The 18,726-nt window shown below is 47.3% G+C and overlaps 1 protein-coding gene across 1 annotated transcript; it reads left to right on the top strand.

Annotated features, from left to right (window-relative positions):
- The first annotated feature begins 5,587 nt into the window (after positions 1–5,587).
- On the top strand, positions 5,588–17,031 carry pdik1l (PDLIM1 interacting kinase 1 like). Its single transcript, XM_084455121.1, has 3 exons — positions 5,588–5,718; positions 7,099–7,403; positions 13,271–17,031. The coding sequence occupies exons 2-3, from the start codon at positions 7,119–7,121 to the stop codon at positions 14,009–14,011; spliced, it is 1,026 nt and encodes a 341-aa protein (XP_084311247.1). The 5' UTR covers positions 5,588–5,718; positions 7,099–7,118; the 3' UTR covers positions 14,012–17,031.
- The last annotated feature ends 1,695 nt before the right edge of the window (positions 17,032–18,726 follow it).

Below are 18,726 nucleotides of genomic sequence, written 5' to 3'. Positions count from 1 at the left end.
AGGATTCAGGGATACAACATGTGCCAATCAAAAGAGGTTTTACTGGAATGCTGCTTTTGGAACTACCTCAGATCTTATTGAACAGCAAGTAAACAATTCACTTTAATGATGTGATAGTTGTGATTTAGCTCAGTGTTGAAACTGCAGAAAGACATATCCACTGTTTGAACTCGAAGACTTTTAAGTTATTCTTCTCCGTATACTTTTCTGCCTTAGATAAGTGTCTTAGCTTTGTAATGGTACAATCAAAACATTTAGGGCCTGTTCCCCAGTCCCAGAACAAGACTGATCACAGACTAAAACAAACGACTCCAGGACTAGTCTGAGTCTGTGTCTGGGGAAACGTCCCTTTTGTATTTTCTGAATGCAATAAGCCTCGTCATGTAACCACTGTTTAGCTAACCCAATATAGTACTGCACAGTATTAGTTTTGTCTTTCCATCAGAGCGCGTCTATATTGGGATTTTACTGAAGATGAAAGTGAGGGATGCTCTTTCACTGTACCCCATATTTATTAGACATGTTTTATAGCAGAGGTTGGATATACAATCATATAAGTGAATGTACCGAAGCAGATCTGACTGTATGCTGGCGCTGAGACGCTTTTAAGGAACAAATGGAAGAAGCGTCTTTCGACCTGTTCTCTTCTTCAGGTATTGCTAGTCACTGTGCATTTCTTGGGCCAAGCTAATCCTGCCACTGCTGTGATTGTCAGTTCACCACAGGGGCCGTTCGCACTGCACACTGTAGCTCTTCAGAAGTGCCGTAGCCTAGCCTTGACATGAGTCTTTTGTGTGGTGTGATGTGGCATGCTTTCACTCCAATAGCTCCATTCACTGAAAATGATTGTTCCCACACACACACACACACGCACACACATTTATACCTCTGCAAGTTGGCCATCGGTCCATTTTGATCGATGACCTCTATCAAAACAGCGAACTGTTCTTGATTTTCTAAGTTGTGACTCAAGGTGTTATGCAAGACCAGCGTTGATTGTATGGCAGGCTCTGTCTGCACTAAACTTTTATGTATGCATGTGTATTTTTTTTCCACTTGTAATGGTCTAACTCCATAAATCTTTTATGTCAGGGCTGCTATCATACTCTGCCCAAAGTTTACTCCATGATTTGTTTTACTTGAAAGCTATGAAAGCCAGAGGTAATACAAGGGCTTTCTGGGAAGAAGTTACGCTTGTTTTGTAACGCTTGACTTTGTGACATGGTTTTATTTTTTATTTTTTATAATTGTCCAATTCATCCTCTGCTTGTTTACCACGGGGGATGGAATGTTTTCACCACTAAAGTGTATATAGATATCATTATCTTTTTATATTGATTATTTATTCAAAGTACGTAACTCTCCCAGACCCTTTCTCTCTAATGGATACAGTAGTATCACATCCTTTAACCTGGAGCTGGCTTTAGCTCTAAGGCTGAGGGTTAAAACACGATCAACCTGGAACACATTTCACACTATGTCTAACTACCTGTGTAGTCGTTACTGTAATAAAAACATGGTACCATTATTTTATTACGTTATAAGTTTACTAGTTAGTCAGATACAGCATATCTAGACGATTTCCACACTTTCAACACAACTCATTATGACTAATACCATGCTATATAATGACACTTACTACATACATCACAGGTATAGATGAACATAATGTGAAGTTTATCCAGGTTTGGTTAAATTGTCAGTGTTAATCATGTCAAAAATGCAGTGTGCTAAATGCAATGCAGAGTGAAATGCAAGAGGCTTCTGACTTGAACTCCTTGCTTCCATGCGTTCACTGGCTTCGTTGTCCCCTTGACTACAGACAGAGTTTCCTTTCCTTTCCTTCGTCGTCCCCTTGACTACACCCAGAGTTTCCTTTCCTTGACGTCCCCATTTTGTTCTCAGGGAAAAATGTTGAGAGGAGCTCCTTTGCAGGGTGTGATAGTTTTTGTATGTTATAGATTATATAGATTATGATGTGTTGGGTTGCCGGAAAACCCTGAGCTTTCATTGCCAAAAGAGCCAAAGGAACGATGCACTATTTTTATGTTTGTCACTGTAGTTCATCTGCAGTACATATTTCATGTTAACCTCTAGTCCTGCTGTCGTTTTTGGACCTCATAGTTGGTGTAAATAATAAGAGTAGCATGAATATTCCTGTGGTGACATTCTAGGCCTTTATATTAACACACCTGTGGCAGTGTCTCTGGAACTGACACAACCCATCTAAAGCACCAGATACTTGCCAGCCTCTCTTAACAGGAACTAGTCATGCGTGGTTATTGTACATATTCAGCTTTGTCACAATATTAATATAATGTTTACTTCTGTGTGTGCATGGTAGTCAGTGTAGTGTAGAGTAGAATAGCCATGTAGTAGGTATTGGAGAGCCCAGTGGTTGCTGGAACAAGTGAAAGACCTGCGCCTCATGTTGGGGACCTGTCAATGTCTGACCAGTCACAGCTGTCCACCAAAAAAATGCTTTACCTCATGTTGGCCTGTACCTCATAATACACTATAACCAGGTCACAAAGCCCATGTTAGCTCATGTTGGCCTGTACCTCACAATATAACCAGGTCATAAAGCCCATGTTAGCTCATGTTGGCCTGTACCTCACAATATAACCAGGTCATAAAGCCCATGTTAGCTCATGTTGGCCTGTACCTCACAATATAACCAGGTCATAAAGCCCATGTTAGCTCATGTTGGCCTGTAGGCTACCTCACAATATAACCAGGTCATAAAGCCCATGTTAGCTCATGTTGGCCTGTACCTCATAATATAACCAGGTCATAAAGCCCATGTTAGCTCATGTTGGCCTGTAGGCTACCTCACAATATAACCAGGTCATAAAGCCCATGTTAGCTCATGTTGGCCTGTACCTCATCACACCAGCAGGTCTGTAGCTGCTGCTCCCCTACTCTGGCACCGGGGTTTCTTTCCTTTTATGGGTTATGGGGTTTTGTTTTTCTTATATGAGACCAAAACAGGAACGTTTTGTCTTGAATCTATACAAGTCTACCTCAGGATGTATTTGAATATGGTGTATAACGGATCTTGAATACGGTGTATAACGGATCTTGACACTGTGTTTTTGCAGGTTTATATGAGCTCTGCTGCAAAAGCAGAAAGCTGTGTCTTTGAACTGTTTTGTGAAATTGTTTATTGGGATGATTTATTTGTTGTTTTTTTTGTGAAGAATTTCTTTGTCAATGTGTAATGCAATGTGTCCTATCTCCCTCAGAAATGTTGAATAACTTTTCTATTTTTGTGACTTATCTTCGCAATCCGTTTTGTATTGCTTTGTGTTTGTAATAATGATACGGAGCTAAAAGCCAATGATGAGAACCTTAGCTTTGTTTCAGTTGGCTGAAGGGAAGATTAACTGTTCTCATACAGGACACTTCCTTTCAGTTTCATAAACAACTTGAAACCAACCCAGGCTCACGCCCAATCATTCACCTCAACTGGTCTCTTCTGTGTTCTGAGACATGTGATTCTATCTGAATGAGACTAGCTAACATTAAACAGAACAGGCTTGCCTGGAAGCAATTTTAACAAGTTGCCTAATGTAATAGCAGGATTTATTCTCTGAAATTACTTTTGTTCTTTATCTGTCATGTTATGAAAATAATTGTTTAATGTTTGCTGCTTCTCATGATCTGAAAGGTATCTCTGTAGTGGTATCAGAAGCACTACACTGTTTCTCATGATCTGAAAGGTATCTCTGTAGTGGTATCAGAAGCATTACACTGTTTCTACGGCCTCAATGACATCAGCTGTATTGATCATCAGGGTCGGAAGCACATTAAAGAACTAGACTATATGATTACAGATCATTCCTGTTCAATGGAGATCATATTTTTGCTTTGCTGGTGTTGATCTTTTAATAAGTTAGACCTTTTATCCTTGTCTTGAAATTATTTTGAACCAGCTTTGTGTAAAAGGTAACAAGCACATTTTTTGATGGAATGACCAATGATTGTAGTCTATGCTTTTAATGACAATACAATTCATTTTTGAGGATTTCTTTGGATGTTCCTGATAACCTCAGATTCTATTTGGTATTGGCCATAGTCAATTGTTTCACTCCACTTTAATAAAGCATGCGTCTCAAAGTTTCCAATCCAAATGTGTGAGGTGTTACCATCATTTCCTTTCATCATTCACTACTTCTCCATAGATGTTAAATTATATCTATCTATAGTAATATATAGTAATAATAGTAATAAATAGTAATAATAATAACTAGAGGGGCTTGCACTCAGAGAGTTCAGACCCCCGCCCCTGCCCCCCCCCCTCAACTGCTCTCCCCCTTCCACGTCCCCCTTTTTGAATTGGTTACTGTAGCACCACCTGTAGTTTCCTCTTTCTACTTGACATCTTTCCTCTCCAATTTCCAAAACGTTGCTAGTTTTGTGAAGACTTCCCATGCACATTCATTAACAGCCAAGCAGAGCAGTAGTGGAGGGAGGAGTGGGCTGGTTCAGACTCTGCAGACAGTAGTTTACAAGATGTAGGCCTACATTTGAGATGGGAGTTATACAGCCAATGGCATGTTAAATCTATAGTCTATAGGCGAGATATAGTTTTCTATGAAGTCAATCATTTTAATGTGCAGACACTTTATTTTCATCCACCTGAAAGTGTCTGCAGTTTACTTTGAATGCTTGAAGTTTACATTATCGTTTAAATGCAAGTTGAGACTAGTCTATATAGGCTAACAGGTGTCACTGTGTTGCTTGGCAGTAGGGCTATTGCCTTTACGCTCACTTGCCCATGCTGCGTTCGATCTTGGCTGTACAGAAATCATCACACTTCACACTAACAGATAGTATACATAAAGCATTAAACATGGTAATTTAGCGGACTCTATTGAGGGAGCCTACAGAATGCATCGCTTCAACTATCCACACGAATGAGAAATATAACGTTATGGTGCATTCCATTAGTCTCGGGAGGTGTGAGTGGGAACTGGCAATGGTCACTCCCGAGGTGAGCGTTCCAGTTGCGACAGCTGATCTCGTTATCAACAGCTAACTAGTAGCTCTAGCACTTGTTAGCAAACAAGTTGATAACGCACTAAGTGGCATTGTGCGCACAAAACACCATAATCAGCAGCAATAGCTTTAGCAACTTGTTTGTCGCTCTCTACACTGCAGCCAGTAGTCTCGTCAGGCGCAAGGGGAAATTTAAATATAAGACAGGTAGTAATTGAGTTTATAGCTGCAGCATCATTTGGTTCAGCAGAGATGTACAGTTGTGTGTCATCCGCATAACTATAAAAACATACATTGTGCTCTCTAATGATATACCCGAGTGGTAGCCTGTATAGTGATAACTAGTGAAAGATGAAAGAGCCTACTTCATGCATTGTCTTAGTATAACAAACAACAACTTCGTTTAATTGTTTCCTTTAGCAATTGTTTTGAGAGCCCAATCAAAAGTTTAGAAGAGGGCAGCATTTCCCTACTTGAGGCTTCCGGCGCTCATTGGGAGGAGAAGCGCGTGCGCGCTGTTAAAGTGCTCGAGGAGGCTCTCGGTCACGCGCTCACGGCTCGAGCTCTCTATGGACCCGAGCTGCGCGAGGACGTGTGTATATGTGTGTGTGTGTAGCTGGACCAGCTAATAATGAGTAGCCAGCTAATGGCTGCCAGGAGAGGTGAGAGAGCTGGCAGATGAATTATTGAGAAAAGACACACACAAAAAAACGCACGGTAAATATGAAACTCGTGTGCTTCGTTGATTCCCCTTGCTTCTCCGGTTCTTTTGTCTGTCCGTGTGCTACTTGGTTGAGCCCCGAGCAGGTGTGTGTTGCCGCTGCGCTCGGAGAGCTAGATTTGCTGCCTGGTTGTTGGTCGGATGACAATAAAGTCGCCGTCTCTGCCACGGTTTGAACAAGCTATCAGACTAGCTGACACACGGGGATGTATGCAGAGATAGCGCTAGTTTAGCATGCTAGTTTACCATGTAGCTATAGTTAACGTTAGCTGGCTAGAGTGACAGGCTCTGTGCTGATGTGTTGTCACATCAGGCCAGCTAAACGATCTAGTGTTGTTTGCTAGCTAGCTACCCTGCTAACCAGCACCAGATCAAACGTGACTGTGGCCTTCCTTGTTGTCACCCATCTCTTCCTTGTTTAGGGTTAGCTATCTAACTGTTGTGTTAGCCGTACGGTGTTATGAATATTACATTTGAAGGTAACGTTATTTCAGTAACGTTCGCTCAATTAGAGGTTGTGTTAATTTGTTATTCGGCCATGTCATCGCCAGCTGTCAAGTTTTCTAAAATTCACTACAGCCAGTCAGTTTGTTTACGTTCGTGACTGCAGCCCAACTTCCCCCGTGGCCGCCTGGTTCCAGCTCGCTGTTTCCCACCACCCGCAGTATTTACACCAACTGTCACCCTTCTTTCAATGTGGTAAACTTTCTAATAATGTGGCATACGAGTTCCAGGATGGACCAGTCGCCGAACTACACCTTGTCGGGATATTTACTTAGCTTTGCAAAGAGAATATTCAGAGTGTTGCTGGTAGCGCGGAATAGACTCATATATAAAAAGAAGAAACAGCACACTCAGGTCTAGATGCAAAAGAGTTTGGTAGACAACGTTTCAAGACTGACAAAGGCTACGGCCGAAACGTTGTCTACTAAACTCTTTTGCAGTTAGACCTGAATGTGCACTTTCTTCTTTGTATATAACTTAGCTTTTACCTGTTTAGTTGAAAATGGGCACTGCACGTTTGTCAGTAATATATCTGCTCTTCCTGAAATTTGCAGGACCTGCTGCAACACTCGGTAACAGCTGCTTGTTTGAGGGATTAAAGGAGGGGACAATGACCTGATGAAGACAGTTTTGATCAGCCAGACTCACAAGGAGGGCTTTACTGGACATACGGTGGCTCCACTGCTCATTAGAGAATAGGCCTCTTGTGGTAGGGTAGCTTTGGCCAAACAAAACAAAACGTGCCTCTTTGAAGCTACCTTCAAAGAAATTGTGCAACATTACCCACAACTTCACATGACATCATCACACATCCCGACCGTTCTCACGCTCTCTCCCTCTCACTACGGTCATTCAAACACTCTTGTTTCCAGCTGCAGTGAGGAAGAGGAGGATGGTGAGCAGCCAGCCCAAGTACGAGCTGGTCCAGGAGGTGGGGCGGGGCAGCTACGGCGTGGTGTACGAGGCAGCCGTCAGGCGCACCGGCGCACGTGTGGCCGTCAAGAAGATCCGCTGCCACTCACCGGAGAACGTGGAGCTGGCGCTGCGCGAGTTCTGGGCTCTCAGCAGCATCCAGAGCCAGCACCCCAACGTCATCCACCTGGAGGAGTGCGTGCTGCAGCGGGACGCGCTGGCCCAGAGGATGGACCACGGCTCCAGCTCCCCACTCTACCTGGAGGTGAGGAGGAGCCGGCGGGGCCTGTCTGTCTGGGTGGGGGGTTGTGGGTGGGTGGGTGGGTGGGTGCGGGGTTGTGGGTGGGTGGGTGGGTGGGTGGTTGTGGGAGGCTTATGCCAGGCTCACACTGCAGGATTGTTTGGGCCGAGTTATCCCTGACTCACCCCTCTTGTGAATCGGGGGAGAAATCTGGTCTGGAACGTTGGTCGGTACCGATGTTGGGCCCAGATGATTTTGTAATGTGAGGGGTTTACAGATCCAATCTTAAACCTCCTGATCGGCTCGCAGACACATCGGGGCCGCCCTGATAATGTGAAGCATGTCTGATATTTCGATTTACTCACTACTTTACAAGCGTGGCAGTGGTTCGTTGCTCCCTCGGGCACGATAATATCCTGTAATATCTCCTTGTGTGTGATATCTCCTCGTGTGTGATGCAACCCAATTTGGCTCGGATTTTAAATATCCTGTAGTGAGCCCCGCTTTAGCCGTCTGGTCCTCACCCGTCAGCCTCACCCCTCAGCCTCACCCCTCATCCTCCACCCTCATCCTCACCCCTCATCCTCACCCCTCAGCCTCAACCGTCAGCCTCACCCCTCAGCCTCACCCCTCAGCCTCAACCCTCATCCTCAGCCTCACCCCTCAGCCTCAACCCTCATCCTCAACCCTCAGCCTTAACCCTCAGCCTCAACCCTCAGCCTCAACCATCAGCCTCAACCATCAGCCTCAACCATCAGCCGGACGCTGAGGGAACGAATCCTCTTTAATTAACGACAGTGGCTCAAACTGTTGCCATTTGGCCACGTTCGACGCCAGTGTCAGAGCTAGAGAATGGCCGAGGTTCATTTGTTGATGGTTGACGGTAGAGCATCAGAGCGGAGCTGTGGGGGAGAGGTACCTGCCCTCCCAGGGGTCTGGGGCTCTCCCAGGGGTCTGGGGCTCTGCCAGGGGTCTGGGGCTCTGCCAGGGGTCTGGGGCTCTCCCAGGGGTCTGGGGCTCTCCCAGGGGTCTGGGGCTCTGCCAGGGGTCTGGGGCGTTGTATGTGATGGAGGGGGGAGTCGGTAAAGGTTAGGGTTAGGTCTGGTCTGTGGATGAGCTTCAGGCTGAGGTTCATCATGACACAGATGGATAGCTGCTGCTGAACATCGAACCACTTTGACCCGGAGATGTTGAGCTTGACTGTATAATGGCGCCTACTAGTTGGGGCCGGGTCTGATTAATCATTCACGACGGGCAAAGTCTATTTTTAAATTGTGGTTGTTAATTTTTTTAAATTCAAATAAACACATCTTTAAAAATAAATAAATAGAGCGTAACTAATCAGTTCTGTCATCAGTTCTATAGCGCGGTGTTGGTTAGAATGGGGGGGGGGGGGTGAATTGGGCGCTGCGCCAGGCGCCCAACCCTACCCCCTCTTCATTGGATGGCTCTGTTCATTCCAGTATTATTTCACTATTATTTACAGTAGGAAATTCATGGGAATAATACTTGAATAAGTAACTTTTCTCTATAATGCTTGTTTTTTTGTGTTTCAAGTTTGAAAATGATGTTTTTCCCACAGTTAATTATAGCCTTTATGTATATCAGTTAATAATAGCCTTTATCAGTTATTATCAGTTAATAATAGCCTTTATGTATATAGCCTTTATTATCAGTTAATAATAGCCTTTATGTATATCAGTTAATAATAGCCGTTATGTATATCAGTTAATTATAGCCTTTATGTATATCAGTTAATAATAGCCTTTATGTATATCAGTTAATTATAGCCTTTATGTATATCAGTTTATAATAGCCTTTATGTATATCAGTTAATAATAGCCTTTATGTATATCAGTTAATAATAGCCTTTATGTATATCAGTTAATTATAGCCTTTATGTATATCAGTTAATTATAGTCTTTATGTATATCAGTTAATAATAGCCTTTATGTATATCAGTTAATTATAGCCTTTATGTATATCAGTTAATAATAGCCTTTATGTATATCAGTTAATTATAGCCTTTATGTATATCAGTTTATAATAGCCTTTATGTATATCAGTTAATAATAGCCTTTATGTATATCAGTTAATAATGGCCTTTATGTATATCAGTTAATTATAGCCTTTATGTATATCAGTTAATAATAGCCTTTATGTATATCGGCAAAAAACAATGAATGGATTAATAGTCCATACCGCCACTAATCGGTTGACTGTGAAAAATTTAATTGAAAAAGTTGTGCACATTCCATCCCTACCACTAGTCTGTAGTGTGTACAGATCACAGCTGTTCTTGTGAACAGGGGGGAGAACTCTCTGACGCTGTAGAACATGGAGAGTGTTGAGAGACCTCAGAGATGGATCTTCCCTGGCAGGAGTCCTGGGCCAGGCGCTCTGTCTCAGGTGCTGCGGTCTTGGCAGCTGCGAGGGAAGCGGGGCGTTTGAGACGGGAAGGAATCTGGCGGGAGGTTGAGGGCGAAACTCCAGGAGTCACATCAGGTCCGGAGGAATCGTTTGGTCTGATGTTGGAAGGAAAGTTCCACGCCGGTGACAGATGTTTGTAAAAGGGCCTATTGTTTATGTTTCCTCTCTATATCCCAGCTGTGTTGTTCTTCATATTGTTGCCTTGCTTTTGTTGACAGTAGCTGATGATTTAGCACATTGCTCTCTACAGATAGAGACACAGTAGCGTTTTGTTGAGCCAGAGTCTGCTGGCCATGGGCTCTGAGCTGGGGTTGTTCTGGGACATTTCAGGCTTTGGCCTCATAGTAGATGTTCAGCCCATTAGATTCCCTCACTGTGCTTCTGTCTAGATCCTTTATGCTCATTTAGTCTGGTTTCTACAGATTGGCTCCTCAGTGTCCCTCAGTACCTCTCTGTGGGTCCCTCAGCACCTCTCTGTGTGTCCCTCAGTACCTCTCTGTGGGTCCCTCAGCACCCCTGACCTCTCTGTGTGTCCCTCAGCACCCCTGACCTCTCTGTGTGTCCCTCAGCACCCCTGACCTCTCTGTGTGTCCCTCAGCACCCCTGACCTCTCTGTGTGTCCCTCAGCACCCCTGACCTCTCTGTGTGTCCCTCAGCACTCCTGACCTCTCTGTGTGTCCCTGAGCACCCCTGACCTCTCTGTGTGTCCCTCAGCACCCCTGACCTCTCTGTGGGTCCCTCAGCACCCCTGACCTCTCTGTGTGTCCCTCAGCACCCCTGACCTCTCTGTGTGTCCCTCAGCACCCCTGACCTCTCTGTGTGTCCCTCAGCACCCCTGACCTCTCTGTGTGTCCCTCAGCACCCCTGACCTCTCTGTGTGTCCCTGAGCACCCCTGACCTCTCTGTGTGTCCCTCAGCACCCCTTACCTCCCTGTGTGTCCCTCAGCACCCCTGACCTCTCTGTGTGTCCCTCAGCACCCCTGACCTCTCTGTGTGTCCCTGAGCACCCCTGACCTCTCTGTGTGTCCCTCAGCACCCCTGACCTCTCTGTGTGTCCCTCAGCACCCCTGACCTCTCTGTGTGTCCCTCAGCACCCCTGACCTCTCTGTGTGTCCCTCAGCACCCCTGACCTCTCTGTGTGTCCCTCAGCACCCCTGACCTCTCTGTGTGTCCCTCAGCACCCCTGACCTCTCTGTGTGTCCCTCAGCACCCCTGACCACGTGTCTCTCATAACGGGGCGTTCTGCAGAGAGTAACTGGACACAACTGGACTGTGTTGAAGGAGCTCTCTCTCTCTCTCTCTCTGTCTCTCTCCCCCCCCCCTCTCTCTCTCTCTGTCTGTCTCTCCCTTTCTCTCCCCCCTCTCTCTGTCTCTCCCTCTCCCCCTCCCTCTCTCTCTCTGTCTCTCCCTCCCCCCTCTCCCTCTCCCTCTCTCCCCCCCTTCTCTCTCCCTACCCCCCCCTCTCTCTCTCTTTCTCTCTCTCTTTCTCTCCCTCTCTCTTTCTCTTTCTCTCCGTATCTCTCTCCCTCTGTCTCTCTTTCTCTCTCTCTCTCCCTCCCTTTCTCTCTAGATTAATGTCTATCTGCGTGACCCTGCATCTCCATGCACATGCAGCCTCTGTCCTGGGTCCCCCCCCAGTCCGCCTGTCTCCAGCCTGTCAGACCCCCGCGCCCCCCTGCTGGGTGGAGGACCTGGTGGCAGGCCTGATTACCGGCCCCCAGCTCCACGTGGGCCATTGTCCCTCAGCTCGTTAAGCTCTGCGCCTCATCGGGCCTGGACGCTTTCCCAGAAACCCTTTATTCTCGCTTATTTTTTATCCCTGATTTTCGGTAATGTTCCAACGTGCTCTTATAGAAAACAAGCCACAATAGGAGAGCACTATCTGAATGTGCTAACTGAGGGATTGTTTGCATCTGTTCTATTAAGTTAGCGGGCGCCTCTATTCAACGGCATGTCAAACAATTTGTGACCCATTTGTCTACTGCATGGTTGCTGAATGGTAGCCCCATATTCATTTCCTACCTGTAAATATTGTGACACATCATGTCATTTGAGCCTACACAGTTACAGTATGAGCCTACACACTTACAGTATGAGCCTACACAGTTACAGTATGAGCCTACACAGTTAGTGTGTGTTTTAAGAGCAGAAACCAGGAGGTTGAGTTGTTTGTCGTCATAGTTTCGAGCAAGCAGAAGAATGCAATTTGATCTCCATCTCCTTCGGTGAGTCAGCCCTCATCTCCAGTGACACCTGCATCTGTCTAACACCTTCTCCATTATCTATTGAATATGCTGCCACACAACACATGCATTCAGACCTCTGCCAGGCGTAGTTAGTGGCGTTAGTGGTGTGAGTATTCAGCGTGACTGTGTTGGTAGTTGTGTGGTGGTCTGTGGAGGGTGTTGGTAGCTGTGTGGTGGTCTGTGGAGGGTGTTGGTAGTTGTGTGGCGGTCTGTGGATGGTCTTTGTAGCTGTGTGGTGGTCTGTGGAGGGTGTTGGTAGCTGTGTGGTGGTCTGTGGGCGGTCTTCGTAGCTGTGTGACGGTCTGTGGGCGGTCTTCGTAGCTGTGTGACGGTCTGTGGGCGGTCTTCGTAGCTGTGTGACGGTTTGTGGGAGCGGTCTTCGTAGCTGTGTGGTGGTCTGTGGGAGCGGTCTTCGTAGCTGTGTGACGGTCTGTGGGCAGTCTTCGTAGCTGTGTGACGGTCTGTCAGAGGAAGTTGCGGGGAGAGGAGACCGCCGCCCGCTCCTCCATCTGAAGGCGTCAGAGATGAGAGGCGTCTCGCGGAGCTTTGATAAAGCAGAAAGCAGACGCAGACACGGCGCTCAGGGGAGGGAGCCAGATGCGCCGCACATTCAAAGACACAAGGCAGTTTTTGCAGGGGATGGTGGGGTGGGGGGTGGGGGGGGGCGGGGGGCGGCAGAGTGTCTCATGTTGCCCCCCCCCTCAGGAATACAGGCTAATAATGACTACCTGTCTGTCTGCTCTCTGCCTTCATCAATAACCATGATGGCTTCTTAAGTACGACTTCAGTTTGAATAATCAACTTCCCTTTCTTTCACATAAATCTGACAGGTCGCATCTCTCGAACGAAACATTTTCTTTTTAATTTGGTTCCACTTTTGCAGTGTGAATCTGGGCAGCGGCCATGACAGAGGCAGGCGTGTGTGTGCTGGCTCTGGACAGGGACAGTCAGCTCTCTCTGAGCATGCTCAGATCAGCTGGGACAGCTGCAGATATTAAAGCATGCAAAATGCCTTCTGTGTTCAGCGCCCGTGCCGAGATAAACGTTCTCACCCCTCTCTCTCTCTCTCTCGTTCTCTCTCTCTCGTTATCTCTCTCTCTCTCGTTATCTCTCTCTCTCTCTCTCGTTCTCTCGTTCTCTCTCTCTCGTTCTCTCTCTCGTTCTTGTTCTCTCTCTCTTGTTCTCTCTCTCGTTCTCTCTCTCTCTCCCCCCCAGCTGGTGGAGACGTCCCTGAAGGGGGAGATCTCGTTCAACCCCGGCTGTGCCTACTACCTGTGGTTCGTCATGGACTTCTGTGATGGCGGCGACATGAACGCCTACCTGCTGTCACGCAAGCCGAGCCGGAAGACCAACACCAGCTTCATGCTCCAGCTGGGCAGCGCCCTGGCCTTCCTGCACCGCAACCAGATCATCCACCGCGACCTGAAGCCCGACAACATCCTGATCTCGCAGGGCGGCACGCCGGCCGGCAGCCCGGAGCCCACGCTGAAGGTGGCCGACTTCGGCCTGAGCAAGGTGTGCTCCGCCTCCGGCCTGGGCCCCGGGGAGCCCACCGGCGTCAACAAGTGCTTCCTGTCCACGGCGTGCGGCACGGACTTCTACATGGCGCCGGAGGTGTGGGAGGGCCACTACACGGCCAAGGCCGACATCTTCGCCCTGGGCGTCATCATCTGGGCCATGGTGGAGCGCATCACCTTCGTGGACGCGGAGACCCAGAAGGAGCTGCTGGGCGGCTACGTGCGTCAGGGCGGCGAGATCGTGCCCCTGGGGGAGGCCCTGCTGGAGAACCCCCGCCTGGAGCTGCCCATCCCGGCCAGGAAGAAGAGCATGAACGCCGGCATGAAGCAGCTGATCCGCCAGATGCTCTCCGCAAACCCCCAGGACCGGCCCGACGCCGTGGAGCTGGAGCTCCGGCTCGTCCGCATCGCCTGCAGGGAGCTGGACTGGGACACGTGAGGACACTCCGCCCACCCCTCAGCCTCTGTGGGGGGGGCTCAGCTGGAGGGCGAGGGGAGCGCTTTTGTTTGTTTGTAAGGGAACAAAATGGAGTTATTCTTTGCAGCATGATTAAACGGTATGATCTCAAACAGCCCTGGGAGGTGGCTGTGAGAAGGGTGTGTGTTCACTAGGAACCAAGGCTTGTCCATAAGCACATATAAGGCTCTTCAGCTCTAGTGAGAGGGGAACTGCTGCTTCCTGCTTGCGGTTGAAAGCGAGCAGCTCAGTCAGTCTCAGGCCGTGTGGCCACGCCCCCTCAGTCAGAACACAGCCTTTCTGACTGGGAGCCTGGTCTCCCTGGAGAACTGACTGGGAGCCTGGTCTCCCTGGAGAACAAACAGCAGGTTGCCGCGCCAGCGCTCCAGTCTCGCTGTCATCTGGTCTCTCTTGTTTGTTTGTCTACAAATACCACCTCACGCTCGGTGCTAATCATATTCCGGATGCAATATATGACAGGAAGACATTCTGTGACGATATCCTGTGAATATGCACACACACACACACACACACACACACACACACACACCACCAGGACATAATTCAAGGCTGTTTTTTGGGCAGTACCCTGTTTCTTATACAGTGAACTAACTTCTACTCGTGAATTCAGGAAAGTGTGTGTGCGTGTGCGCGTGCGTGCGTGTGTGCGTGCGTGCATGCGTGCGGAAACGGCATCTTGTCTGCGTGTGTGCAGGACAGCTGATGCCATGGTATTTATATTCACCCATTCATAACTCTGCTCAGGTAAAAATAATAGTTGGCCGAACATTTGTAGACAAACATCCATACAGAGCAGCTCTTAAAGACCCCAGTCATCTGTGTTTGCTGTTAAAATAAATAAATAAATAATAATAATAATAAAATTTGGGCTTGAGTCGTGACACTTGATGAATGCACTTTTTAAATGTTTAATTTAGTTGTTTTCTAACCACATAGCTCTGAAAGGCTGTATTTGGTGTGAGAACCCCAGGCAGTGCTTACGAGAACACACTTGTCAACAAACAAGTCTTACTTGTGCCTCTCACCTTCAGGGAGAGACCATAGCAGGAGACACCAGCACGGGACACGCACTCCTCCATGGGCCGGAGGGTCCGCGCTCTCTCTCATCATAGCATTTGTGTTTAACATGATCTCTCACGCCGGTTCTCCCTGGTTCCCTGGGCTCCAGATCTCCCAGTAACCCCCTCCACGTGTCCCTCAGACTCCTACTAGCCTGGTAGGCTGTTGCTCCCCTCAGACTCCTACTAGTCTGCTAGGCTGTTGCTTATCTCAGACTCCTACAGTACTACGCCTGGTAGGCTGTTGCAGTAGTAGGCAGAGAATCACACTCGGGGACCCTATTGCCTTACAGGTCATGATTTGTGCACTTTGATCATATTTGGTTTGGACATTGTGAAAACCTCATCAACAGATGCTCCTAGGGAATCCTGAACCTTTTTTGACATTCTGAAACACGCAAAAATTGAAATAATTTTGAGTGACTTTTAATCTGCACCATCGCCTTTGAATGGCCCTGAAATTGTCTTTCATGACCTGATTTAACCTTAGTTTGGCCTCAAACTGCATCTCAACATGTCCAAACCCTTTACTATGTCTTTAGTGTTTGTTTTAATTGTCCAGTTGTGGCTCTGGGACCTCCCTAGCTTTGCTCTCATAACAGCACCAGCTTTGCTCTCATAATAACAGCACCAGCTTTGCTCTCATAATAACAGCACCAGCTTTGCTCTCATAATAACAGCACCAGCTTTGCTCTCATAATAACAGCACCAGCTTTGCTCTCATAATAACAGCACCAGCTTCGCTCTCATAATAACAGCACCAGTTTTGCTCTCATAATAACAGCACCAGTTTTGCTCTCATAATAACAGCACCAGTTTTGCTCTCATAATAACAGCACCAGCTTTGCTCTCATCATCAGTTGGCCTTGACTTGCAGGTGATTCTCATGACCCTCAGAGAGATGCTCTGGGAGGTGGGTGCCTCTAGGCCATCAGTATTAAGGATGTGACACGTCCATCGTTCACCATTCCTCCAGGGCTTTAGACTTGTCCTCTGATGGAAGAATGTGGGTCCAGCCATGCGGCTGTAAACAGCGGATTTTAGCTTCTAATGTGGGTCACCCGTATGGCCTGACAGAGGGGTCATCCGAGGCCCGGTCTCTGCCCTTCCCCAGTACACAGACCAGAGCTGCCCTCTTCAGTCTGTCTTCCCTCAATCTCTTAACAATTACACAAAATATGCGAGGCATAGACATGACCAAATTCCACCCTCTGATTTGTGTTCATCCCTTTTCTTTTGCACATGTGTAAATACTGTATATGAGAAACCGGGGCTCATGGATGTGTGACTGGACACTCGGGGCTCAACAGGGTTCATGGATGTGTGACTGGACACTCGGGGCTCAACAGGGTTCATGGATGTGTGACTGGACACTCGGGGCTCAACAGGGTTCACGGATGTGTGACTGGACACTCGGGACTTAACAGGGTTCATGGATGTGTGACTGGATACTCGGGACTTAACAGGGTTCATGGATGTGTGACTGGATACTCGGGACTTAACAGGGTTCACGGATGTGTGACTGGATACTCGGGACTTAACAGGGTTCATGGATGTGTGACTGGACAGCCTCGGTGTTCTTACCAGCCTGGTTTGTCCTACATTGCTGTGATGGATTTGATTTAACAGTTAACACAGCTTCCATTGTCTTCAGTCAAAAGTGTGATATTACATTTACAGTTGAATACTTACTTGTGTGCTGGTGATAATAGTGTATGTATTAATTGGCCTGTTGTGATTTTGAATAACGGGACTGGGGTCGATTCAAACATCTTCCTTCATCTGATGAGACCATTTCAAAATAAGAGCCTCTTGCCTCTTGTAACCTTTGGAGATTCATTAACATCATAAGTGCCCTATTGAGAACAGGAAGTAACCATTTACAAACAGGAACCTCAACAGATTGAATCCAACCAGATGTACTGGGGCTAAGACTTTTTGTATGAACACATTTCCTTGTATGTCATTGTACAATATTTTGAGGGGATAAATTAAATGTATGTAATAAATAATGCTATAAATAAATGCTGTAAATGGATGTCATTCATTAAATGTATGGCTTTTGGAATAAAAAACATTAGCTGAAGTTCTGACTTTTAGTTTTCAAGGACCAGACTTCTACAGTTAGGAAATGGAGGGCAATTAGTGAGAATCAACTCACCTGCTAGTTGAGAGAGAAGGGCTGGTAATTGAGGGTAGTAGACGTCTCATTGATGGGTGACCTCACACATTGGAGTGTTGAAGAGGCAGTCGGACCCATTGACAAAACAATTGTCATGTCAAGCCAAGGTGAGTTTTCTGTTTATTTCAGCATCAACAATAGTTCCAACAATGGCTGTCAGACTATGTTACCCATCATGCAGTTCCCCGTGTGGAATCTCCCCCCAGGACACAGCAGCTCAGAGTTGGGAGAGGCGCAGAACCAGCACCCGAGTGGACTCCGCTGCTCTCAACCCAGACTGACCACTGGGACTGTAGTACACAATAATACAATGTTGTCACTATCTTTGTACCAAGCTGTAGTTTTGTGAGGTTGTGACGAAGTTTGTGAAAGTGATGATGCTGTCCATGGGCCTCACAGAGGGCCGTGCTTCAGATCCTGCCCAGCACCGTGTCCCAACTCCTGTCGGCCACAGAAGCCACGGACGATCACTTCATGATCGGACACACTCGGGTTCAGGTTAGCAAGGTATGGTTCCCACTTGTGGTTTTTTATAGTAGAGAGTGGCGATCTCTAACACATGGTGTGTGTGGAGTTGTGAGCGGTGCGAGCCCACTCCGCTGGTGTAGTATCCCTGCCTGTGTCTCTCCCTGGGCTGAGGTCTCTCTAGTGTAGTATCCCTGCCTGTGTCTCTCCCTGGGCTGAGGTCTCTCTAGTGTAGTATCCCTGCCTGTGTCTCTCCCCGGGGCTGAGGTCTCTCTAGTGGGTGTCATCAGGAGGTCCATCCCAGCTGTGTCCAGCATCTTGTACTCGCTGGACGACATGACAGGGCCACCTATGGATGTCAAGCAGTGGATGGACACTGAGGCAAGTCATGGACTTTATCAGGATTATGCCTCACACACACAGACCAGGATGATCAATCTAGACTTTCAGGATTATGCCTCCACACACTTAGACCAGGATCTGTAGACTTTCGGGAATATGCCTCACACACACTTAGACCAGGATCTGTAGACTTTCGGGAATATGCCTCACACACACTTAGACCAGGATGTTACATCTGTAGAAAACAAACCTAGGCTGCTCTGACAGTTGGTCATCATAGTTCCCCTTTCTCGATCACATAATTGGTTCTTGAGTTGTAACCCCAAGGTCATTCCTCAGGACCTCCATATGAAGGATGCTGCAGTTCCTCCAGGAACGTATGTTAAAGTGTCTGGAAGTCTACGCACCTTTCAGGTAAATGTTCTCAGTTTGAGGGGAAACATATACATTAGCCTAACAGCGTTCCACTTACAGATGTGCTTTCTTGTGTGTGGTACCAGGGTCAGAGGACTGTGTTGGCCATCAGTGTGCGTTCCCTCGCGGACCTCAATGAGATCACCTCCCACATGCTGGCGGTGGTTCAGGCTCACATGCTGATCACTGGGAGATCTTATGGCAGAGTGAGAATT

The sequence above is a fragment of the Borostomias antarcticus genome (genome assembly GCF_949987555.1).
Source record: "Borostomias antarcticus genome assembly, chromosome: 21".
Classification (NCBI taxonomy): Eukaryota; Metazoa; Chordata; class Actinopteri; order Stomiiformes; family Stomiidae; genus Borostomias; species Borostomias antarcticus.
Note: the sequence above shows the minus strand (reverse complement) of the source record. Positions and strands in the feature narration are given on the sequence as shown.